Below are 25,727 nucleotides of genomic sequence, written 5' to 3'. Positions count from 1 at the left end.
GCCCGAACCCCTTTGTCCTGTCAATCCTTCACAAATTTTATTGTTTCCTTGTCCACAAGGTATAAAACCTACCTGCTTGGGTCACTTCCCTGGGTCTGATATCTTTGGGGCCCTGTACATATGAAACTCAAATAGTTTTTCTCCTGTTAATCTCTCTTTGAATACAAGGAGTGTCTCAGCCAAGAACCTAGAAGGGTAGAAGTAAATTTATTTTTCCTCCCCCACAGTGCATTTCTTCTAAGAAATGAACAGGGAAACATGGGGGCAGGGACGACGGGCTTACAAGGAGTCTGGAAGGCAGCTATGCTAACCATTATACCACCAACGCTTACAAAGAGTTTGGACAAACAGGTTCCAGCCTGGCGGACCTAAAGAGGGCAACTCACTGGCAGTGGCTGAGCCTTGCAGGAGCAGGGACAACACAGGCCTTTCATCAGCGAGAAGGCTGGGTTACAGAGTCTCACTTGGACTGTGGCAGAAACTTGGCTCAGGCTGGATCTCTTAAGGAGAAACAAAAGGAGGGAAGGCAGCAGCCTGCTGGGCATTTGTCCTTTGCCCCCCAACCATACCCCCTGGGCAGACAGAGGCCTTGAACATCAGCTCATTCTAGATGAGGCCTCTCAGGAGAGAAACCAGCCCTGTCCCAGAGTTAGGCTCAATGAAAAACTGAAATGCTCCTTACAAGTTCCTGCAAAGATCTGAAATCCCAGCCCTTGGGGGTGCAGTGGGAGGAGGTGTTTTCCCAGTAGCTGGCAGGCAGCTGGAAGCTTTGCAGAAAAACAAGGATTAAAGAAGCAATTAGAGGTTTGACAGCCAATAATCAGAGGAAGAAAGCAAGAAGAAACCAGCAACAGGTCAGCAGGAAGCCTCAGGCCCTTCAAAATTCAAACAGTAGCAAAAAACCCAAACAAGCCTCTCCTCCCTCACCTACCAAGTCTGGGAGTGGTGGCTTAAATGGGGTAGCATCTAAATGGGTCTGCTTGTATAACCATCTGTCTGCACCCTTCCTCACCCCTAAACTTGATATGTTGTACATATATTTATACATGTAGTCTGCTTTGCTTTTTTCCTTGCCAATCAACTTTCTTGAGATATAATTTACATACAATAAAATGCACCTATTTTACTGAATTTTGACAAATACCTATACCCTGATCAGGATAGAGAACATTTTCATCACTCTAAGAAGTTCTTCTGGCCTCTTTGCAGTCAACCCCCATCCCATTCCTAGCCTCAGCCCCAGGCATCACCTGATGTGCTCGCTGTCACACTAATGTACAGTTTTGCCTTTTCTAGATTTTCATATAAATGGAATTATGTATTCCTTTATGTCTGGCTTCTTTGTGATTGTTGCCGTTGTTCAGATGCTGTGGTAAATAGAATTTTTTAAAAATTTCATATTGAAAAAAATAATAAAAAAATAAAAAATAAAAAAATAAAAATTTCAATATGAAACCGTTTGCAGCTAGCAAAAGTTCTTTCTTTCTTGTACATTGACCTTGTCTCTTATGATCTTACTAAATTCACTAACTAGTTCTAGTACTTGTTACATAGATTCCTTAGGATTGCCTAGTAAACTATGACATCATCTATAACTAAAGATAGTTTTCCTTCTTCCTTTCTGATCTTTATATCTTGTATTTATTTTTCTTGCCTTATTGCACTGACTGGGACCTCTAGTACCACAATGAATAAGTGGTAAGAGCAGACATCTTTTCTTGCTGCTGATCTTAGGGAGGTAGGCAAACAATCTTTTAGTAAGATGTTAGGGATAGCTTTATTATAGACACCCTTTATCAGGTAGAGGAATTCCTTCTTAATCCTGGTTTGCTGAGTTTTTTTTCAGGAATGGGTATTCAGCTTTGTCAAATGTTTTTCTGCATCTGTTGACATGATCATCTGGTTTTTCTTTTTTTATTCTGTTCGTATGCTGAATTATATTGATTGACTTTCAAATGTTAAACCAATCTCATTCCTGGGACGTATCTTGTTTGGTCATGATGTATAATCCTTTATATATATCGCTGGATTTGAGTGCTACTGTTTCAATAAGGATTTTTATCCATTTTAATCCCTGATGTACCCCAGAGCCTAGAAAACAACCTTAAACAGAACAAATGCTCAATAAATATGTGTTGAATAAATGAATTAATCAAACATCTTCCTCCATGTGGGGGTCAAAGGATGTGCCCATTTCAACATTTTGGCAAAATGTCCAGACTTCCCTCTGACGATGTTGTCCCAGTCTTCACTTCCACCAACACATATGCCAGGGAATGAATGCTGGTGCTGCTCCCTGGCTTTACAGAGAAGCTAATTGTTGAGCTGGTTTCAGAGGAGGTCCAACAGAGGAAGGGGGCATCCTAGGCAACAGCATGTTCCAAAGCACAGAGGCATGAAAGATCATTGCATCAGCGGCTAACTAGCTGTGTGACCTTGGGCAAATTTGTCCTGCTTATCCATGAAACGGGAACGAAAACAACAGGTCTGCCAAACATTGTGAGTGTCCAGCGAGATAATATATGTGAAAGACCTTGGAAAAACTCTAACATGAAGGCAGCGTTACTATTAACAAGGAGGTGGGGAGGCTTGTTCTTGTGTCCAGCACAGCCCAGACTAGCTTAGCAAAAGCAGGCAAGAGGTTGGGTGCTGCCTTGGCATTACAAGCCTGTGTCCCACCCTCAGACCTCCATGGCATCTCCTTGGGTTAGAACCTGCCCAGATATGGGAGAGGTTCCCTCCTGATTAACGGGGTCCGGTTACTCTCTCCTGCCTTCTATTCATGCCTCATAAATTATCTTCAGTTAAGACCAACGCTGACTGCACCAGCAGCTAAAGCAAGGGATTTGGGAGATCTAGGAAACAAAGAAACTCACTTTTTTTTCCCCTTCCTGTTTGTCTTCTTCCCTTCCTTTTCTCTTTTTTCCCATATCGTGGAGCACTAGTGTGCTTTTCCCCCTTTCTGAGCCTGGGAGTAATGGTTTTAATATGGAGTATTCACTGCGTTTGTGTTTTGGATGACTGCTCCTAAGAGCTGTTTTTAAAGAGTCCCAGCAATCAAATACCTAGCTCTTGTGTTTGCACACAATTTCCCTTCTGCTTAAGCTCTCTTTGTGTTTACACACTGGACATCTAGCAACTTGGTCTGGTCAAGGTACTGCTTTTAGCAGCTCTGGAGATTGAAAACACAGGGCTGGTATATTCTGTATCTTGTGCCTCAGGAGGGGGATGGGAGTGGGGGATGACAGACTAAGGGGTGACCTGTGAGAGCAGGCAGATTTTTTTTTTAAAGGAAAGGTTTTTATTTTTTTTATTTTTATTTTTTTTAAAGATTTATTTATTTGACAGAGATAGCGAGAGAAGGAACACAAGCAGGGGGAGTGGGAGAGGGAGAAGCAGGCTTCCCGCAGCGCAGGGAGCCCGATGTGGGGCTCCATCCCAGGACCCTGGGATCATGACCTGGGATCATGACCGAAGGCAGACGCTTAACGACTGAGCCACCCAGGCGCCCCGAGCAGGCAGATTTTTTGCTACAAAGTAGGTGAGAGGCATGAAAACTTCCAGCAGCAGTAAGGACAGGAACACAGAGAAGGAGATGGCTTTGGGAGAATTTCAGGAAATGGAAGTGCCAGGTGAGTGATGCGCTGCTGAGAAAAAGGGGGGGGGGGGGGGCCGAGTCCACGGTAACAGGAAAGTTTCTGGTGTTAGTGGCTGTGCAGATGGTCGTGTCACCACCACGACAGGAAATACAACAGGCCCGACAGGTGTGGGGGAGGGGAAGAATGGTGAGATGAGTTTAGTTCGGGACATTTATTCATTACTTTCTCGGGCATCACTAGCGGCAGGTACCTTGCCAGGAACAAGAAATAAAAGAAACAAGATCCCCGCTCTCCTGAAGCTTACACTCCGGGGGTAAAAGGTCAGCTTAAAGGAATAAATCAACAGAGTAACTGCAGGAGCCTATATGAGGAAATTAAGTGGAATCATGTGATAGCGTGCTACAGGGTGGCCAAGGAAGGCCTGCCTGTCAGACCTGGAGGTAAGATGCCAGGCTGAGTTTGGCAGTGACCCAAGGACATACAAGTAGAGAAGCAGCTTGACTATAGAAGCTTGGAACTCAGAAGTCTGGGCAGCAGATGATCAGAAAGGATAGACCAAACGCGTTTTTGCAGAATCATAGAAGAATAAAAAATACACAACATTATACTAGGGGTACACTGGGGGCGAGGTCTATCTAGGCTGTTCTGATCATGTGTTTTCCCTAAGCTGGATGTTGAATACAGAGCTGTGAGATGTAATATGTAATTTCGACACCTTTTTGTACATCGTATCACAAAAACTAAACTGAACTAAAAATAGGCTAGGAAATGGGAGGCAAGTCCAGGCCCTGGGTCTCCCTACGTTTTGGCAAGCCGGGTTTCTCCGCATCAGGACGGGGACCAGGCAGCTTCGGCCGGATCTCACTCCCGGCGCATTGGCCCAGGCCGGCCCCGCCCAGCCGGGCGCTCCGAGCAGACGCCCGCCCAGACTGCGCAATCGCCCCGCCCACGTCCAACGGCGGCCAATGGGCGCGCGAGATCCGGGCCCACACCCCCGCCGCGTGCCGCCCGGGACTCGCGCAGCCGCGTGACGACACGGCCCGGCCCCCGCCACGTGACGGCCGCGCGCCGGGCTCCGGCTGGTGCTGGGCTAGCGCCGCAGAGGCCGGTGAGGCGCCGGCGGCCACGGTGGGGAGGGCGCCGTGCGAGGGCGCAGGGTGTCGGGGCGCGCGCGCATGGAGGCGGAGCCGGCAGCCGCGTGAGAGCAGCCGGGCGAGCCGAGCGGGCCTTCTCGCGCATTCCTCGAGCGACCTCGTGCTCGCGGCGCCCGGCGGCGGCGGGCCGCGGAGCCGGCGCGGCCATGGCGACGGGCACTCAGCAGAAGGAGAACACCCTGCTTCACCTCTTCGCCGGCGGGTGAGCGTCCCGGCCGGACCCCGCGTCCCCCACCCCGACCCCGCTGCCCCACCCCGCGCCCTCGGGCGCCCCGGCCGGTTACCCGCCCTCCCCCGGGCCGGAGCGCCGGCTCCCGGAGGAGGAAGTCCCGGTGGTGTGGGGAGGCCCCGGGGGCGCGGGCCTTCCCCCGCCCCGGGCCGCAGACCCCGAGGGTGGTTTTAGCCGGCGCCCGCCGGGCTCCCACGCCCATTCCCCTCCCGCGGCGTCTCCTGCTTTTTCTCCTTTTAAACAATTAGAGGCTGGTGTGACGAGTGTCACTCGGGGGCGGTCCTGCCTGGCCACTGTGGCTCGGTCCGCCCCACATCCTCCCAGCTGGCTGCTCTGTCGTGCTGCACTCGCTGTCCTTCTGCCTGTATTGTGCTCCAGGGCCTCTTTCCGAAGGCCCTGGGCAGTCTCGTGGATGCTCGGGGGGCCCGGGACTTCCTCCGGGTAGCGCCGCGGCGAGTTCAGACAATCTAGAGGGCTGCAGGTGTTGGACATCGGCGGGGGGCTGGAAAGTGCTGGCGAGCCGTGATGCCGGCCAGCAGGCAACCTGTGGGAGGGCAACTGGGGGACGGGGGTGGGGGTGGGGAATGAGGTCAGGAAGGTGTGTTGAAATGCTTCTCTGGGCGCCTCGGTGGCTCAGTCGGTTAAGCGTCTGCCTTCGGCTCAGGTCATGATCCCAGGGTCCTAAGATCGAGCCCCACATAGGGCTCTGCTCAGCGGGGAACCTGCTTCTCCCTCTCCTTCTGCCTCCCTGCTTCTGCGCGCTCGCTCTCTCTCTGTCTCTGTCAGATAAATAAATAAAATAAAATCTTAAAAAAAAAAAAAAAGGAAGAAATGCTTCTAATCTGCTGGTGGACGCATCCACTGTAAGATCTGCCCTGTTTTTGAGAGCTGCATTTTTTTTTTTTTTTTTTAATATTTATTTGACAGAGAGAGAGCACAAGCAGGGGGAGCGGCAGGCAGAGGGAGAAGCAGACTGCCCGCTAAGCAGGGAGCCCGATGCGGGACTCGATCCCAGGACGCTGGGATCGTGACCTGAGCTGAAGGCAGACGCTTAACCGACTGAGCCACTTAGGCGCCCGAGAGCTGCATTTTTTTGATCATCATGCACCGGATACTTTTCAGTGGCGGCAACGCATTTTTAGGGAGGTTGGGTGGTAGGGGGTTTAGGAAGGGAGCTGATTTTTTGTTTCTTCAGAAAATAGTATTGAAAATGAGTATTAGTAATTTTCTTTTTTTTTAATACAGCCAGTGGCTTTGGTTCCTTTTGGAGTCTTCCAGATATTTTGTCTTATTTGAGGACCTCACAAGCTTGGCACAGCAATTTTTAAGTATAGGACATGCTGCATAAAATAGAATTTATTCTGGATTATTATCTTGACTTGAGTATTAGTTGCAGCTTGGACTGAGGTATGTTTCTTATTACAAACGAGTAATGGTTGAGAACTTACCTGCAAAATAACTATGATGAAAGTGTTTGTACGGGGCGCCTGGGTGGCTCAGTCGTTGAGCGCCTGCCTTCGGCTGGGGTCATGATCCCAGGGTCCTGGGACCGAGCCCCGCATCGGGCTTCCCACTCCACGGGAAGCCTGCTTCTCCCTCTCCCACTCCCCCTGCTTGTGTTCCCTCTCTGGCTGTGTCTCTCTCTGTCAAATAAATAAATTAAAAATCTTAAAAAAAAAAAAAAGAAAGTGTTTGTACTTCTTACTGTACTTGACCACCCACTCTGTTTCTCCAACCAAAAAATTTTAGTTCTTCATACATAGGGAGAATTTCTCATTCATCTCTTCCCTGTCATTCCCCCTTCATCCATTCACTTTATCTCCCAGTGTTTCCTGAAAGTCACAGGGGAGGGGGGGAGCATTCCTAAATTAATACAGTATATTAATGGGTCATTCTAAGGAATTTTAAACAAGTTGGCCATGTTAAAGTAATTTCTCAAGCCAAGAAGGGTAACTTAAAAATGATTTTATACTTCATGATTTTGGTTTCATGTTGTTGTGAGGTGGGCTTTTAAAAAATTTCTTTGTCTTCCAGACTAGGAAGAGTTACCTGCTCCGGAGCAGCCTCTGTGAGGCTTGCTGCATAATCCATTGCCCTGCCTTGATGAATCTCCCTACCTGCCCTTTACAGTGCCCTCTGGCTGCTAATTCTCCTACCAAGCAGCAGCCTCTGAACTTGTGTTGGAGGAAAACTACAGTAGCCGGCACAAGTTGCGAGGACTGATTAGAATGTAGAGGGTTTATTAGGGAGGTGCCTGAAGCCATTGTATTTAACAGGTTCCTTCTTTGTCCAAAGCTCAGGATTACTTGCAGATACTCCAGAAAGAAAAGAAATCTTCGAACAGGATGCTTTCAGAGTAACTAATTGGATTTTGATTCATTCCCACTAGCCTAAAATAATATTACTTCCATTTCTTTTAGGGAAGAGCATTAACAGGAGCTAAGTATTGAGTGCTTAGTATATCATATAGTTAAAATCAGTAAACCCAGTGGTCCCACCAGGTCCGATGGCAGACGCAGTGCTCTGCTCTAAGTAACTAGTTTCCACTGTTGTTAAGCTGGCATCTTTCCAGAAGTCAGAGCCCTTTGTAAATTTGTCACTTTTCTCCTGTTTGTTGAATAGCCATTGGAAACTAACATCAAACAACCTTAATGCTATCACTAATTAATGATACTGAAAATGATTTTTACCAGGTATAAGAGGCTTAGGAATCGTTGAAAATTAATTTTAGAGCCTGGGAAATAAAAACTACACCCCAAACAACTCATAGTCTTTTAAATTTTTTTGATTTTTTTTTTAAGACAGTTTCTTGGGCTCTTTGCAAAGGCAAAAATACTCCTTTAATCTCTAGTAGTCATCTTTTTTTTATTTTTAAGATTTTTTTTTTTTTTTGGAGAGAGACAGTGAGAGAGTGGAACACAAACAGGGAGTGGGTGAGAGAGGGAGAAGCAGGCTTCCCGCAGAGCAGGGAGCCCAATGCGGGGCTTGATCCCAGGACCCTGGGATCATGACCTGAGCCGAAGTCAGTTGCTTAACGACTGAGCCACCCAGGCACCCCTCTAATGGTCATCTTTTTAACACTGTTACCCTTGAAGAAGAGAACTGGAGGAAAAACCACCCACAAACCAACACCTAAAAAAGGCACTTTAGAGAGGGTTATGTGTATGTGTACTAAATGTAATTCCATAGCTACTTTAAAATAGGCTCCTATTCTTTAAATTGGTTTCTTAGTAATACATTAATGGCAACATGGTAGTGAATTTTCTCAGTATACCTTTAATCAGTCCTTACTGTTCAGTGGTTGCAATGAAGAAGGCAAATAAGTTTCCAAGCCCAGTAACTGGAATGTAGAGTGAGGATGTTACAGTCATTTTATGATAGGGCTACCTAATTTATTCTGATGACATAGTTTCTATTTAATCTCATTTCTGATTTTTTGCCAACATAAATAACTGGATATCCTTATATGTACCTGTGTAGTTCTCTGATTACTTCCTTAGGATAAACCAGGAATGATACAGTCGCTGAGTCAAAACACATTTTTAAGGCTTCTGTTACCTCCCAGCACTTTCGTAACCAGTTCTTACGATGTGTTACTTCTGCATGAGCAAATGCCATTCACTTGATACTGATTTTTAGTATCTTTAGGGATTCTCCTGTTTTCTGCTTTCTTCCCTCCTGTCCCAAAATCTGGATAGTGTTGTTGCCAAAATAAAAAACATTCAAACAGATGTTGTTACTACGTAAAGAAACCTATGGTTCCTTTTCTACTGTTTAGACTCTCTCAGTAAGAGAGGCACAGAAATCCTCTGAAGTGGCCCTGCTGGGACTAGGACCTTATGGCTGTTAAGAAAAATCCTTTAACCTTTCCTTCGCGAATGTCTCGGTGCTCCACTAGTCCATATAGTGTTAGCGACGCCCTTCACCTGCTGAACAAGCAGTGAGAGCCGGGTGACAACTTAGTAGACACGCTCAGCGCCCGAACTAGCTGGGCTAAGCTGGCTCTGGAGTTACAGGTGGACGGCCCGGATTATATGCTTTAGTGCTATTTCTCTGCCGGGAGTTTTTTCTTTTGTCATCAGATATACTCACATAGCTTTTAAAATGTATTTTAGTGGGAACATGGTATGTCTTTAAGGTTTTAAAATACATAATCCAAAATAGTTTCAAGATTCAGTGTTTTGTGCCCCCCCCCCCCATTATGGACAGCTGTCACCTGGTATATATACTTCTACACTGTGCTTGTCCCTACGAATGTAATCTGTATCAGCTAATGGTTACTTCGGGAGTGTTAAGCACGTGTTCGTGTATTTGCCAGGGGAGCAATGCAGAGAAGATGCAAGACTTAAATGATTAAAGAAATTTTGGTAAGACAAGAATAGTGTGCACATAATATTTTATATAGGGTTTATGTATATCGAGAATATAAATTGACTATTTCATCGGTGTATTTTTTATATGTGACAAACATTTTTTTTTTTTGGACAAGGTCATATTTATTTGACAGAGAGAGACACAGCGAGAGAGGGAACACAAGCAGGGGGAGTGGGGAGGGAGAAGCAGGCTTCCCGCGGAGCAGGGAGCCCGATGCAGGGCTCGATCCCAGGACCCGGGATCATGACCTGAGCCGAAGGCAGATGTTTAACGACTGAGCCACCCAGGCGCCCTGTATGTGACAAACATTTTTAAATGCTGTATGGTGTTTGTATGAAAGATTCCTGCTAGCAGTAAGCTTCGTGAGAATAGCTGCCATGTCTGTTTTCATCACTTGTACATCTTGAGTACAACATCACACTTGTTATAGATGCTTAAACAATACTTGTTTAATGATTAACTAAGTGAATAAAAGGTAGTGTGTGTCGGGGCGCCTTTAAATCTTTAAAAAAAAAAAAGGTAGTGTGTGTCTTATCTGGGGGTTTAGCTTTATGTGGCCAGTTAAATTGTCCCAAATAAAGAGAAGCGGTACTTTGATTATTTATGAATTGTGAACATGGTTCTATATGTAAGATTTGCTGAACCAATATTGGTGTAAGGTAACATTTTGGATTTGTGTATTTGTGAAAAATAATGATTCTCTTCAGGTTTGGAAAGTACTATAGGGTTGGGTTTTTTTATTCATTCATAGGGTGCTATTTAATTTTTCTTTCTAAATGAGGTAGAATATAGGAAATAGCATCTAAAAGGTAATTAGCTGCATAGAAACTAGGCATTTTGCTTTGACTGAGTAAATACAGAATTTGCATAATCAAAATCTTCCAAGCCCTGTACCAGGTATTCAAATAAGACATTCCAGAAAGTTACAAAGAGGCACTAGTGTTTTCAAGTAGTGACCATAGAGTTAGCAGGTGAACGGGGGAATTCCTTGAAGACTCCAGAGATTGGGATCACAGGTTGTCTCACAGGTTCATTTGTTGGTGGAATCCACGTAGTTATGTATAAGCTGTGAATCTGGGAAACAGTTGACCACCAGTTGGGTAGCGATTAAAATAGCATATCAGTCTTGGCTTTAGTGCCTAAAGCACTAATATATACACTGTGTGTGTATATACAGGAAACAGGTTCTTGTTGAAAACATCTAGTTTTTGAAAGGTGTCCTTGTTACTTGACACTCAGAGTTAAAATGCAAAAATTTGTGTGCATAATTAAAATTTTTTGTGTCTCTGGTCACATGAAGATAAAAGAAGAAATCCAGTGTATATATTGTAGTAGTGATAGTCTAGCTTTGTTCTATAAACTGGAAGAGAAGAGACTAGTCCATCGGGGAAGGTTTAGGTGGGTAAAAAGAAAAGGTTAAATCCATGTTTATGTACTAAACACATGACTTCAATTCTGGGCAGAAAGAATGAGAGAAAGTGGGGGGAGGGCATTCAGGAATAAGTAGTAAGAGTGGGGAAAGGCACAGAAAAATCCAGGTAATAGATTTTTTAGAAAATTGGGCAAATAGATTTCAGAGAGCAACTCTTTGACTGCTCCCAGACATGTAATTTAACGGCTTGCTGTTCATGGTCTTTCTGCCATTCTGTTCACTTCCATGGTTTCAGTGAGTGGAATATCCCACAGAGCGTCCTCTCTGAACTTTGGCATCAGTGGTTAGAGAGCATTACCTCAGGACCAAAATTATATTAACATCCAGGGAGTTTCCTCATAGCTACTAGAAACATAGCCTACTAGCTACATGAGTCCTAACTACTTTTTGGAAGATTACTGATAATAGTAAAATTCTGTAAGTGCTTTCTTGGAAAACGAGGGTATAAATTTTTTTTTATTGACTAGGCTCATTTAGGAGGCTTTCATTTGTAAGTAATAAAAACTCACTTCCAAATGGCTTGATTATTGGCACATATACCTAAATTCTAAAGAGAGAACAGGCTTTGGTGAGGGCTTATTTAAATGGCTCAGCAATGTCACTGTGGGACCCCTCGTTGATTGCTGTGTTCCAGAAGTATCTGTGTGATTCCAGGATTGGTTCCTGCATGGACACGGACTGGCTTCCAGCAGCTCCTAGTGTTTCTCCACCGTTGAAAAGTCTTTTTTTTTTTTAAAGATTTTATTTATTTATTTGACAGAGACACAGCGAGAGAGGGAACACAAGCGGGGGAGTGGGAGAGGGAGAAGCAAGCTTCCCTGCCGAGCAAGGAACCCGATGTGGGGCTCGATCCCAGGACCCTGGGACCATGACCTGAGCCGAGGGCAGACGCTTAACGACTGAGCCACCCAGGCGCCCTCCACCATTGAAAAGTCTTAAGCTTAATCTGATTGGACCAACTTGGACATGCACCCATCTCTAAACTGGTCACTGCTCCGAGGAGATTATGCTGTTTATTTTGGGCTGAATCATGTACCCATCTCTGAACAGATGACATGGCAACATAGATGGTATTATGTTGATTAAGTGAGACATAGAAATGGGTTCAATATTATCCAAACTATATGACTTAAGAAATTTGGGTCTTGTTAAGACAGAGGAAGTGGGGAATGGATGCTGGGGAGGCAACCCGGAGCGCCCTCCACATTGCTTGTACTGCCTTCAGATAGATTGTTTTATTGATCTAGAACAGAGGTTCTCAACCTTGGCCAGATAATTGTGTGGGGAGGGGCACGGTATTACTGGGTGGTTTCCCGTGCATCCCGTGTAGGATGTTTAATGGCTACCCTGGTCTCTACCCACTAGATGCTAGTACCTCCTCCCCCAATAGCAATAACCAAAAATGTCTCCAGACATTACCAAATGTCATTGGGGTGGGGGCGTAACTGCCGCAGTTGAGAACCACTGGTCTAGAATAGTGCTCTGCAGCCTTTGATCACACAGTCCTATAAACTGCAAAGTGTTCGTGCATATCTGCATCTATATTTATATTACCCTGTTAATTTTATATATATTGTAAAGCATATACACAAAATAGAAATTTAATGGTAGAGATTATAAATAAGTGAAAAATTTTTTTTTCTGTAATTTTTTCCCCCCTCTATGCCAGTATTCCATTGTGCACACTTAAGAGTATGTCCCCCACTTTGGAGATTAGTGGTCTGAAATATTGGTATCCAGTCAGACTTGCTTTCCCGACAACGTGATGCCAACACTGTCACCATGTAATTGGATGTTGGATGGGACTTTTCCTGTTGGCCATGCATTGGCCGCTATGGCCCTCAGCTGAACCAAGAGGGGTCTACCGTAAGACTTAGAGATGGCAGGATCTGCCTGACTGCCCTTGACCACCTCACCCCAGACTGTATATACAGAGCAGACAGGTCATAGTTGTCAGCACTGTGGCACGTGGAGAGAGGGTTTTGCTGTCACTATCCCATACCCTGTTCTCAGCCCCTACTGGATGAAAGACTGGTACCTGGCTCTGACCGGTGCTTCCTGCCGCTGAGAGGCTGCTGCATTAGCCCATGCCAGCTGGATGGGAAGAAACTGTGTGGTGTGCTTAGGACAGACATTGGGAGGGACTTCCCACCAAGGGCCAATTTTGCTGCCTCCTGACGGACATGGAAGAATACTCTAGTGGGCCCATCGGCTTGGTGTCAAGGAGCATGGGGACCAGAGGAAGGAAAGGCACCTAGTGCTGTCCGTTGGGTTCCCAGCCAAGTGAGGCTGAAAGGAAGTTGGGGGACGGACTGCTGGTGGGACCAGTATGGGAGTGCCCAGCGGGATTGAACACCACTCCAAGAAGGCTTGCACACCATCTACACTGAAATCATAACCTTTCCCGAGGCCGTTAATATAACACACAGCCAGGTGGACCCACAGCAAGACAGAAACCAGTTACATAAGACCACTTCACTCCTCTCTGTCCTCATGCCCAGAGAACCCTTAAAAGAGGGGAAGAAAAAGAGCAGACCAAGTACCCTCACGCCATACTTCCAGCTGGCAGTGCTGGAGGGAAGTTTTGAATGAGATTTGAGATGGAAGTTTAAGACGGGCCTGAATTTGAAGACCTGGAAGTTATCAGGTATCTGTCCATGGTGTCATTGCTAAGAACGGGGGAATTCAGTAGAGGACAGCTGAATAGCAGAGATGGAGGAGGCCTGGTGGACAGAACTAATGTCTTTTTCTGAATTGAGACTCAAAAAGCTCTGTTAATAACTTCTGCCCAGAGTCACGGTGGACAGGGCTTTATCTGAGCTGAGTGACCATGGTTAGGAGCCAAGCTAATACTGAAGGACGTCTTTGTATCGAAAAATTAACAGGAACTTTTTTCAACAAATAATGTAATTTGTTGTAATCACAAGTGCTTAGGACTCAACATGATTAAATATTTTTAGAAAAACTTGGAAAGCCAATTCAGAGAAGTCCATATTTCTATTCATACTCCCAGATTGATGAGTGTCTTATATGTGCTGGTTCATGAAGAAAGAAAAACAGTTGAGCTGAAAGATACTTTAAAAAGTCTGCTGTGGGGCGCCTGGGTGGCTCAGTCAGTTAAGCGTTTGCCTTTGGCTCGGGTCGTGATCCCGGGGTCCTGGGATCGAGTCCCGCATCTGGCGCCTTGCTCTGCAGGGAGCCTGCGCCCTCTGCCTCCCGCTCCCCCTGCTTGTGCACTCGCTCGCTCGCTCTCTCTCTCTCTCTGACAAGTAAATAAAAATTCTGCTATGAAATGTTTTAAATTTTGGGAAGAATTTTGTTTGGAAATTTCAGTTTAGTATCAACTTCTTTCTTTCTAATCAGGAGTATTTTAGTGACGATGTATCCAACATAGCTTAATAACTTAAAAGTATTAATGAATTAAAAAATGATTTAAAATGACTGAAAATCGATGCTTGTTTCTCATCTAAGGTTTCTAGTAGGTAGGGAGGGGCTCGCCTACTGAAGAGTTGCTTCTTACCGCTGGTTACGGTTGGCAGTGTTTTCCCCATTTTGTCATTTCTTGTAACACTGAGGCAGCATCACTCTGCGTTGTAGAAGAGGTGCCTGAGAGTGCCTTAGTTTGTCCCCTGGTGAGTGGTCTAGAAGGCCAGCCGGGGCCTTTTTACCACCGCCCCCCTCCTGCCATAGGCCCAGGGTGTAACATGCAAGAGGGTGTGTGGTTGTGAGTGTGGGCTGCCAGCCTCAAAGAGCTCACCGACTTGCCCTCAGTAGGGCACTGCTTTGTGGGGCAAGCGTACCGTCCAGCGGGTCGTCCTTTGATCAGTGGCGTGGGTTTGGTTGGTGGTTGGCCAGAGTGAGGAACATAACTGACATGGGGCCAAAGCAAAGGTGGTTGACCTATGTCGTGTTTGAACTTGTTGACTTTCTTATGAAAGACTACCCAGAAGTTCTGTTCTTTTTCAGCACTGTGGAATCATGTTATTGAACATAAGTAAATTTCAGTATTTTTTTTTTATCTTACTCTGTAGTATGTGAGTTTTCCAATGTGTTAAAATATTAAACCTTTTAAGCACATGGTTATTTTTCTAATAGGTAAGGGTAATTTTGTGTGAATGGACATGAGTTAGTTTTTACTTTTTTTTTTTTTTTAAGACTCTGCACTATATCCCATTTTCTTTAGACATATTCTAGTGCTTAGCAAATTATACAGACCAGTATTTAGTTAGGCTCACAAATTTTCCTTGGTGCAGAAGAACACAGAGATTGATTGATTGATTGATTTAGATTTTATTTGTTTGAGAGAGAGAGAGCAAGAGTGCACACGAGCTAGGGAGAGGCAGAGGGAGGGGGAGAAGCAGACTCCCCGCTGAGCAGGAAGCCGCACTCTGCTGGATCCCAGGACCTCCGGATCACGACCTGAGCCAAAGGCAGACGCTTAACTGCAGATGCTTAACCAACTGAGCCACCCAGGCGCCCCAAACACAGAGTTTTAAAGGCCTTATTGTCAAATCAGCTATTGGCCAAGTAGAGTGTGAATGTAAATAGTCTAAATTATCTAACGAAACTATCTTTCCATCATCCTTCCCAAGAGTATGGTGAGAAGAACATTGGATTTGGGTCTCAGTTTAGCCACTTCGTCACTTTGTGACTTTGAGAAAGTATATGACCTCATTGAGACCAGGATTCCCCATCTAAAAAGTAAAGACAATACCAGTGGCAGAATCCTTGAGGGTTGAATGGTACTTGTCTGATATACATCATGTCCTGCCCGCCCTTCTCCCTTCCCATTCTGTTTGTGATCCCCTAAATTGCTTTTGTGGTTGATGGGCTTTGGCCCACAGTTCAGAAAACACTGTTGTATGTAAACAGTTCAATTTACGTGTATTATCATCATGATTCTAAAGCAGGTTTGCCTAAACTGTCAAAAATTACTATTTTCCTCTTCACCCTCCCCCAGTCTGTACATTTCATTCTCTTTTTCTGACATTCATACTCCTCATGGTAAATTGGGGGTAAATAATAGCTCCTACCTCATAGGATTGTTGGATGATTGAATGCCTGTCATAGAATAGTCATTGGCAGTAATGCTATTATTTAAACTGATAGCTTCCAGCTCTTAGTTATCATCATTTTACTTGCTCTATGGAACTTTGGGCTCCTGATTCTAAAATACTGCGTGGAGTTTTACTTCATTCTTTCAGGGTCTGTGCTGGGTGCTAGATTCACTTCCACATTTCCAACATTTACATCTGGTGGCATAGGGAAGCTAACTTAAGTACTCTCTGCCAGCGCCTGTCCTTTCCTGTCGTTACTGTTTCCCAATCACAGGTGCTGGTGCTTATCATTTTTATTGAGCCACCTGTTTGCCAGGTGCTATCCTCTCTAAGTGCAAGAGTATGTGAATACACAGCCCCTCCCTACCTGGAGCTCCCAGGTAATGGAGCCTGTGACAGAAGGTAGAGAGTATGTGCTATTTTCTTTTTCTTTTTTTTTAAAAGATTTTATTTATTCATTTGACAGAGAGCACAAATAGGCAGAGTGGCAGGCAGAGGGAGAGGGAGAAGCAGGCTCCCCCCTGAGCAGGGATCCCGATGCGGGGCTCGATCCCAGGACTGTGAGATCATGACCTGAGCCGAAGGCAGATGCTTAAATGACTGAGCCACCCAGGCGCCCCAAGAGTATATGCTATTTTCAAACATTTAGATCCCTTGAAAGACATTGTCCTTGAAATCTCAATTTAATAATTCCTTGGCTTAGCAAATACTGTTTGTGCACTTGCAAGTCCTGATGTCGGGGATATAAAGATGAGTAAGACACAGGTCATGATCATCAGTGTTTTCCAAAGAGTAAAACATTTATTGGTGGTGGTGGGATGGTTTTAGATGGTACCTGACATTGTTAATTATAACTAGCCCATCAAACATGCAATTCATGGATATTATTAAGAAAAGATGTGGGGTCCCTGGGTGGCTCAGTCGGTTGAGCATCTGATCTTGATCTCAGCTCAGGTCTTTTTTTTTTTTTTTTTTTAAGATTTATTTATTTGAGGGGCGCCTGGGTGGCTCAGTCGTTAAGCGTCTGCCTTCAGCTCGGGTCGTGATCCCGGGGTCCTGGGATCAAGTCCCACATCGGGCTCCCTGCTCCGCGGGAAGCCTGCTTCTCCCTCTCCCACTACCCCTGCTTGTGTTCCTGCTCTTGCTGTCTCTCTCTCTGTCAAATAAATAAAATCTTTAAAAAAAAAAAGATATATTTATTTGAGAGAGAGCGTGTACGTGTGAGAGCCCCTGGGGCGGGGAGGTAGGGGGACAGGAGATGGAATCTCAAACAGACTCCACACTGAGCATGGAGCTGGACGTGAGGCTCGATCTCATGACCCGAGCTGAAACCAAGAGTCGGACGCTTAACCGACTATGCCACCCAGGCGCCCCTCAACTCAGGCCTTGATCTCGGGGTCATGAGTTCAAGACCCGTGTTGGGCTCCATGCTGGGCTTGGAGTCTACTTGAAAAAAAAAAAAAGAGAAAAGATGAAAGTGGGTATTTTAGGATAAATAAGTGAGTTGTCTTGAGGAAAAATATTTAAATTTTTAATTCGGGTAATATTTTGACATGAACAAATTGTAAAGGGTGGTTGGGAGAACCCTGATCAGGGAGACTGAAGGACGCTTGAGGACTTCATCATTAAAAGGAGCTTTAGCTTTATTTTCAGTGGAGTCCAAATTAATCATATTTTAATAGAAGTCTGTGTTGTAGTGAATGTTGATTTCTCAAAATAACAGCATTATCTGAATAATTTTTGACTGTGCAAAGATGCATTGTCTAGAATATTCACTGCAGGGGCGCCTGGGTGGCTCAGTCAGTTAAACGGCTGCCTTTGGCGCAGGTCATGATCCCAGAGTCCTGGGATGAGTCCCGCATCGGGCTCCCTGCTCAGCAGGGAGCCTGCTTCTCCCTCTGCCTGTCTCTCTGACAAATAAAAATATTTAAAAAAAAAAAGTAGAATATTCACTGCAGCATGGCAGCGGAGTTGGAAATGGCTAACAGTACTAATGGGTTAAAATGGTGGACCTTGGCAGAGAGGACTAGTGTGTAGCCATCACAGATGGTATGGTAGCTGTAGATGCGGCCGCAGAGAGATGACCACAGCATCCGGGTAAGCTGGGGAGGGGACGTTAAAGAGCCAGTGATAGAGACCCTGAAGGGCGCGCCATCATGTTAACAGTGGTTCTCTCTTTAGCTGCTGAGACTTCAACAAATTCTTTTTACCTCCCAGTATGTTCTAATTATGAAATAAACAAGTGCCTTTTTTTCTTAAGAGAGAAAAATGAAATTTCATACTTTATCAGTCTAGGGAATAGTATAGCTTTTCTGATCCTGTTGTGATATCTTCTCTTAACAGGTGTGGCGGCACGGTTGGTGCTATTTTTACTTGTCCACTAGAAGTCATTAAGACACGGTTGCAGTCTTCAAGATTAGCTCTTCGGACAGTCTATTATCCTCAGGTTCATCTGGGGACCATTAGTGGAGCTGGGATGGTGAGACCAACGTCCGTGACACCTGGGCTCTTCCAGGTTCTGAAGTAAGTTCAGTCCCCGTGCTGGACCCCGACTCTCACTGAATACAGGAGGTCTGTCAAGCCCATCAGATGGGGTGTTCTGTTTGCAGTCTCTGTCCAAACTTGAGAGTTAGGTTTCCGTACTAATACTTTTGAGCTCTGACCTCCCTTGGCAGCAGGGCTGCGTGTGATCATCATCCAGCGACAGTCAAAGTAAACAAAGTAAACCAAAAATCCATGTTTAAATTGTTGCATCAAAATGTTGCTCTTGCCCAGAATCTTTTGAGGGCTGGCAAGATCTGGGTTGGTAGAGTGACATTAAAAATTTAAAGACTGCGCCTTATATAGAGACAAAATATTCTGATGTTTTTTACTTGCTGTTTGGAAATAATTTTACATTTATAGAAAAGTTGCAACATTATTTAGTGAAATAGTTTTTTAAATATTTGTTTCATACTGAGGCTACCTGCTTAGTGTGTTATTTTTACTGCATTAAAAATGTCTCATTTGCTTATGAAGTGGCTGAATATTCACAGGCTGAATTTGGCTTAAGGCAGAATCAGAAATGCAGAAGAGTGATTGGCAATGCCTACGTTTCAGCTTGGGGCCGTTTACTCTAATAGAGGTGTTCAACAGGGGTATCCGGCTGGCTCATTTGGAGTGCACCACTCTTGATCTCAGGGTCGTCAGTTCAAGTCCCGTGTCAGGTGTAGAGATTACTTAAAAATAAAAAATCTTGGGACGCCTGGGTGGCTCATTCGGTTAAGCGTCTGCCTTCAGCTCAGGTCATGATCCCAGGGTCCTGGGATCGAGTCCCACATCGGGCTCCCTGCTCCGCGGGGAGCCTGCTTCTCCTTCTACCTCTGCTCCCCACCCCCAACCTGCTCATGCTCTCTTTCTCTCTCTCTGACAAATAAATAAAATCTTAAAAAAAATAAATAATAAAAAATCTAAAAAAAAATAAATATAAAAGGGGTGTTCAATAAATAGTAGTTGAATTTAGCTAAACATGACACTCAGATCTCTGAAACTTATCACCAGAAAAGGGTGTGTTCAAGAAAGACATTGCTGTTTTGTCGATGTAGATGTTTAGTTGGGAAACGTTAGAAAAAAATGCAATAAAATGGCGATGTTCTGTCTTAATAACCATATCACTTAGCACTTTGGACAGAATTCAGTCACATTTTAGATAAGGTGGAATGAATTGGAAAGTGCTTAATTTATTTTTAGGTACGTTTTGTTTGTAAAGTCTACCAATGAGTCACCCAGGCCTCCATGCCAGATGTGTGTATGAGAGTGCATCTGAGTTTACTGAGCAAAACTGGACAGCAAACCAGCTGCGGAGGGCAAGGTCCCAAGGGAGAGGATCAGAAACCCAGCTAGGGGAAAAGGAGGGAAACCCAAGACTCTGGGACGCTCAGCCAATTTAGTGAAATACCGAGAAAGGGCTTGGAGACAACAAAAGGCAGAAAGCCTACCTGGAGGTAGGCCCAGGAAAGAGAAGTACAGAGATGTGGAGGTACACTTTGATCCCCGTAGGGAGAGCGACGAACCCACGTCGTTAAAGAGCCATGACTGTGGAGACACCCCCCCCCCCCCCCCGGTTTGCCTTCTTCCATGTTTAGGCAATGGCGGTGTCTCAGATGACACCTCCCTTCTGAGGGACACGGAGTGTTTTGGACACAATGAAACAGACAGGTAATTTGCCAACTTTACTGACATCCAAAAAGAACTTCCTCTTACGTGCTTGCCAAATAACTCATGACAAGCGGATTTATCTATTTACTGTAACTGGGAACTGTTACCCAGAAATTGTGGGTGTCAACAGGGCCAAGCTTGTAAGGTAGACAGAGGTAAATGGGGATGTTTCTCTAGTTGAACTTTTTAGGATGCATGTTCTACATCTCTAGTATTTCTATCTCCTGTAAATCTCTCTCTCTCTCTCTCTCTCTCTCTATGTGTATGTACATATTTTCCCCCATTGAGGATAATTGTTTATTAAAATGTAAGTCAAAGAAAAAAAATGTCTCTCCGTCTTGCAAAATACAGGAACAGTGCCCACACCACACCACACACAGGACAGTTCCTTGTCCCCACAGACCCACAGCAGTCATTGTTTCACACAGCCACAGCTACACAATTGTGAGACATTCCTGACACATGAATACTTTTCAAAATCACCTCTTCTATATTCACATCAAAATATGAATAATGGATGGGCGCCTGGGTGGCTCACTTGGTTAAGCGACTGCCTTCGGCTCAGGTCATGATCCTGGAGTCCCTGGATCGAGTCCCTCAGCGGGGGGTCTGCTTCTCCCTCTGACCCTCCCCCCTCTCATGTGCTCTCTCTTTCTCTCTCTCTCAAATAAATAAAATCTTTTTTAAAAAAAAAATATATGAATAACGGAAAAATTTTTGTCATGATATTTTGTTAGAAGAGTGTAAAGTGGCATTTTTCACCCAAGAGCTGTTTCGTTAAGTTTTATTTCCTTAGCTTGATGTATATATACATTTTTAATATTCTCAACTGATCTTCATTAGCTTTCGAGTTAAAAAATGATCACGTTTCTGTAGTATTGCTTCATTGATTTTTCACAAGAACCCTGAGATTAGCACTCTGGTGTGAAATTATTTTATAGACCCTTATTTTATAGATGAGAAAATGTAAATTAGAGGTTAAGTGACTTGTTCAATGTCATTTCAATGTATATTCATCTTAAAATAGATTTTTTTTTAAAGATTTTGTTGATTTATTTGAGAGAGAGCATGAGAGCAGGTTGAAGGACAGAGGGAGAAGCAGACTCCCTGCTGAGCAGGGAGCCCGATGCAGGACTCGATCCCGGGATGCCAGGATCATGACCTGAGCCGAAGGCAGACGCTTAAGCAACTGAGCCACCCAGGCGCCTCTAAAGTAGATTTCTAAGAAAGATTTGAAGCAGCTAAGAGTAGACGACAATTCCCCCCCCCAACACGAACCTCTGCTGCTGCTTCTTTCACGTGGAAACAGCAGTGGTTCTGGCTCAGCGCCCGACAGGACCACATTCCCACCATGCCAGCTGCTGCTTCTGCTTCTTTGCTGAGTCTCCATGACAGCCTCTTGATGTTGGAGGGCCCCAGGGCTCCGCTCCCATGGTGACCCTCTGCCTTAGCTCCAGCCGCCCCTTCTAGGATCACCTTCACTTTTGTGGCTTTAATACCACCTGTAAGCTGACAGCGTTTCTCCTCTGAGCCTCACACGTTAGTCCAGCTGCCTGTTGGACATCTTAGCTTGGATGTCTACTGGGCATCCAAAGTGTAACTCGTGGAAAACGAAACTTCCCCAAACCTGCCGCTCCCAAAGTCTTCTCCATGTCCGTTAAAGGCGACTCCATCCTTTCCACTCCAGATCTGAAGCCCCAGAGTCCCTCCCGAGTTCTTATTTCTCGCAACCCCACAGGAAAATCTCCCAACTCTGCCTTCAGAATCTGTACCGGGGGCGCCTGGGTGGCTCAGATGGTTAAGCGTCTGCCTTCAGCTCAGGTCATGATCCCAGGGTCCTGGGATCGAGCCCCGCATTGGGCTCCCTGCTCAGCGGGAAGTCTGCTTCTCCCTCTCCCTCTGCCTCTCCCCCTGCTCATGCTCTCTCTCTCTCTGTGTCTCAAATGAATAAATAAAATCTTTAAAAAAAAAAAAAAAAAGAATCTGTACAGAACCTGACCCCTCTGCCCTCCTTTCTGCCTCCTTTCTCTGCTGCTGCCATGATGGCGGCCGCCACATCTCACCTGTGTTGCTAGACTGGCGTCCTGTCTCGCGTGCCCACTCCTCAGCAGAAAATCTTCTGCTCACATCCCTCCAGGGGCTGCCCTCTCCCGCCAGGGAGATGCCAGAGTTGTGCTTGCCACTCACTAGGCTCTCCACGGCTGCCACCCCTCCCTGACTTCTCCGACTTCACCTCCTTATGTTTCCCTTCCCATATCCAGCTACACTGGCCTCCTTTCTGTTCCTTCTCAGCCTTTGCACCTGGGAACAGTACAACATTTGCTGAGGAAGGGCCTTTGTTCTAGGACGCCATCTGCCTGGCTGACTCCCAGTTGTTACCTTTGCAGGAAGGCCTTGCAGTGACCATGCTATTTAAAACTAAGCCCTCCCCTCACACCCCATCCCTTCTTCCTGCTCTATTTTTACCTCCAGCACTTACCCTCCGTCCAAGGTACAGTGTAGTTTACATATTTATATTGTTTCCTCTCTTCCCCCACCAGAATGGAGGTTCCTTAAACACAGGGACTTTGATTTATCTTGGTCCCCGAGGTGTCCCCACGCACATAGAATGCTGCCTGTCACGTAGTAATAAGCATTCAGTACCAGTAGAATGAATGAATGAATTGGGGCATGTCGTAAGATATTGAATATAAAGGGTTCAGCATGCACACTGCACCATGTAAATAATAAATATTAGCTGCTGTCATAATATGTACTTTCTGCGCTTTTTTTTTCTTAAATATTTATTTATTTGACAGAGAGCACGAGAGAGCACAAGCAGGGGGAGCAGCAGAGGGAGAGGGAGAAGCAGGCTCTCCGCTGAGCAGGGAGCCCGATGTGGGACTCGATCCCAGAACCCTGAGATCATGACCTGAGCCGAAGGCAGACGCCCAACTGACTGAGCCACCCAGGCGCCCCATTTTCTGCGCTTTTTATTTATTTATTTATTTATTTTTCTTTCTTCCTTTTTTTTTTAAAGATTTTTATTTAATTATTTGAGAGAGAGAGAAACAGCATGAGAGGGGAGAGGGTCAGAGGGAGAAGCAGGCTCCCCCCTGAGCAGGGAGCCCGATGTGGGACTCGATCCCGGGACCCTGGGATCATGACCTGAGCTGAAGGCAGTCGCTTAACCAACTGAGCCACCCAGGCGCCCTCTGCGCTTTTTAAACATAAGATTTATAACTGAGTTTCTTGGTGGCCAAGGCAGAAAAAGGGGAATATCCTATTACATAATTCTCATCTGAAGAAAGTGCACTTGCTCTGCAGGGGAGATATGTGTCTTTCCCTGTTACGTTCTAGAAGCAGCATGTTGGGGCACCTGGGCGGCTCAGTCGTTGAGCGTCTGCCTTCGGCTCAGGTCATGGTCCCAGGGTCCTGGGATCGAGCTTGTGTTCCCTCTCACGCTGTGTCTCTCTCTGTCAAATAAATAAATAAAATCTTCTAAAAGCAGCGTGTTACTCAGCACTTACATAAAGAGAGTGCGCCAGCATGGGAAGCGTGCGTTCAGGGTGCTGTAACAGCCAGTGACTGCTTTGCTCTCTACCACCACCCTGGTTGAAGCAGCCCTCCTCCTGCACGTAGATTATTAGATAGCTCTCTCCTTCTTCCATTAACATGGCTGAGCCAAGGGCAGTGATGGGGGTCTACAGAGAGGGATTTTCATCTGGTAAATGATAAAAGGAAGACAAGAGTCAGGCTTTTCCTCTATACCACAAGCCCATCAAGGTTGTCTGTTCAGTTTTAGAAGACATTGGGTTACCAAAAACCCAAGTGAATAAAATGGTTATTCACTTAAAACTAAGCAGCTTATTATCTAGTCTTACTCTTTCAGGCAGAACGACTTTAAAAGACTTACCACGCAACAGAATTTCTTTACAGGAAGCTTATTTTTCAAAATGCAAATCAGTGTTTGCATGTGTCTCATGTTAGGGTAACGTATTAGGAAAAAAAAAAAATATCCTCCACCGGAGCACCAGTAACCTTTACATTTTGAGTATAGTTACTTAAAAAGAAAAAACGCAAGATGCTAGCATATTTAGGCTCTCGCTGTTAGATTTGCCATAGAGATTATTAATATATCAGTTTATCTCTGGTGTCTGCTTTAAAAAATCTTAAGCATTAATCTTTTTCTTTTTCTTTTCTATCAGAGCTCCTATTCTGTAAAGTACTCAGGTATCTTATTTTTGTTTTTTCAAGTACTTTTTTAATCTGAAAAGTAATATATTAGTGAGCTAGTCTCTATCTTGTAAAAACCTTTATGTTCAGATGAGATCTTTGTCTTGGATTAGTCTGTAGTGTTCGTATTGTGATTAAACCTAGTGAAGAGAATGAAATGCTCCAAATAAGACCCTAATTTCCTTTTGCATTTCTTTTCTAAATCAAAGTTGAAATGACTGTGGGAAAATTAGTCTGGATCCTAACATGCTTTATTATGAAGCCAAAGAGTACCATTTATAGTAGGAACTTGATTGTTCCAGAAGAGTTTTGTAAACATCCAGATAGGTTAGCAGTTTGAATTATGTAACAGATTTGACTTTTTGCCCACTGTTAATATGCGTAGCTATGGAGACCGTCTTTCTGCAGTTCTGAAAAGGCCTGAGTCACTTGAGGACATGAGTTCCCTACTGCATTATAGATGAGAGGCTTCAGGCTTCCTAGAGCCAGAGTCCCTTAATTGTGTTTAACTGCCTTCTGGGCCTGGCTCTGCACCCTGTACGTTAATGGGACCACAGACAGAATCTAAACTTTAAAAATATTTGAATATACTGACCATTTGAAATCGTTTACATACTCTTAGAAGTTGTAAATCACTTCAAGGTGTTACTGGAGAGAAGTTTTTGTTCAGAGAGCTTGGCTTTTTGAAAGCACAGTCCTGTTTTGAGTAAAAGTAAAGTATTTACAGTTGAAAACACTAAATTCTCATGCCTCTAGTAAGAGCTGAGTGGCTTGTTTGAGCCAGTATGAAAGTTCATTCAAAGTGCAGGAACTTCATTTGGCGTGTTAGGTTTACAGAAACCCAAGAATTGTCTTTACCCCACCCCTTGCTTCTGTGACTTTGTGGGCTGTCGTCATGAGTTTAATATTTTTTTTTAAAGATTTTATTTATTTATTTGACAGAGAGAGAGAGCTAGATAGGGAACACAAGCAGGGGGGGGAGTGGGAGAGGGAGAAGCAGGCTTCCCACTGAGCAGGGAGCCCAATGCAGGGCTCGATCCCAGGACCCTGGGATCATGACCTGAGCCGAAGGCAGATGCTTAACGACTGAGCCACCCAGACGCCCCTAATATTTTTATAATCTATGACCTATACCTCGTTTTTTGTTTTTTTTTTTTAAGAACTTTTTACTTTGAAATAATTTCAAACAGAATAGTTACAGAAATGGTACAGATTACTTGGTTATATTCTTTACCTCTAATAACCAATTTGTAACATTGGCCCATTTGTTTTTTTTTTTTCTTTTTTGCTCTGTATACATACATATTTTTTCTGAACCATTGGAAAATAGGTTACACGCATTATGCCCCTTTACCCTCAGTTCTTCAGCATTTATTTCCTAAGAACAAGGGTATTCTCTTAAAGCCAAGGTATGGTTTTCAAATTCAAGAAATTCAATATTTATATACTGCTTTCTAACTAATCTACAGT

General features: G+C 44.7%; 1 protein-coding gene across 1 annotated transcript in view; it reads left to right on the top strand.

Annotated features, from left to right (window-relative positions):
* Positions 1 to 4,702: 4,702 nt before the first annotated feature.
* SLC25A33 (solute carrier family 25 member 33) overlaps positions 4,703 to 25,727 on the top strand; it is a 34,943-nt gene continuing 13,918 nt past the window's right edge. Inside the window, exons 1-2 of the mRNA XM_032394109.1 lie at positions 4,703 to 4,955; positions 18,189 to 18,368. Coding sequence (XP_032250000.1) covers positions 4,900 to 4,955; positions 18,189 to 18,368 — 236 coding nt within the window. The 5' untranslated portion in view covers positions 4,703 to 4,899. The remainder of the gene's footprint in view (positions 4,956 to 18,188; positions 18,369 to 25,727) is intronic.

Source organism: Phoca vitulina, unplaced genomic scaffold (genome assembly GCF_004348235.1).
Source record: "Phoca vitulina isolate PV1807 unplaced genomic scaffold, GSC_HSeal_1.0 scaffold2, whole genome shotgun sequence".
In the NCBI taxonomy this organism is placed as follows: Eukaryota; Metazoa; Chordata; class Mammalia; order Carnivora; family Phocidae; genus Phoca; species Phoca vitulina.
The sequence above is the reverse complement of the archived record's forward strand: the minus strand, read 5'-3'. Positions and strand labels throughout refer to the sequence as shown.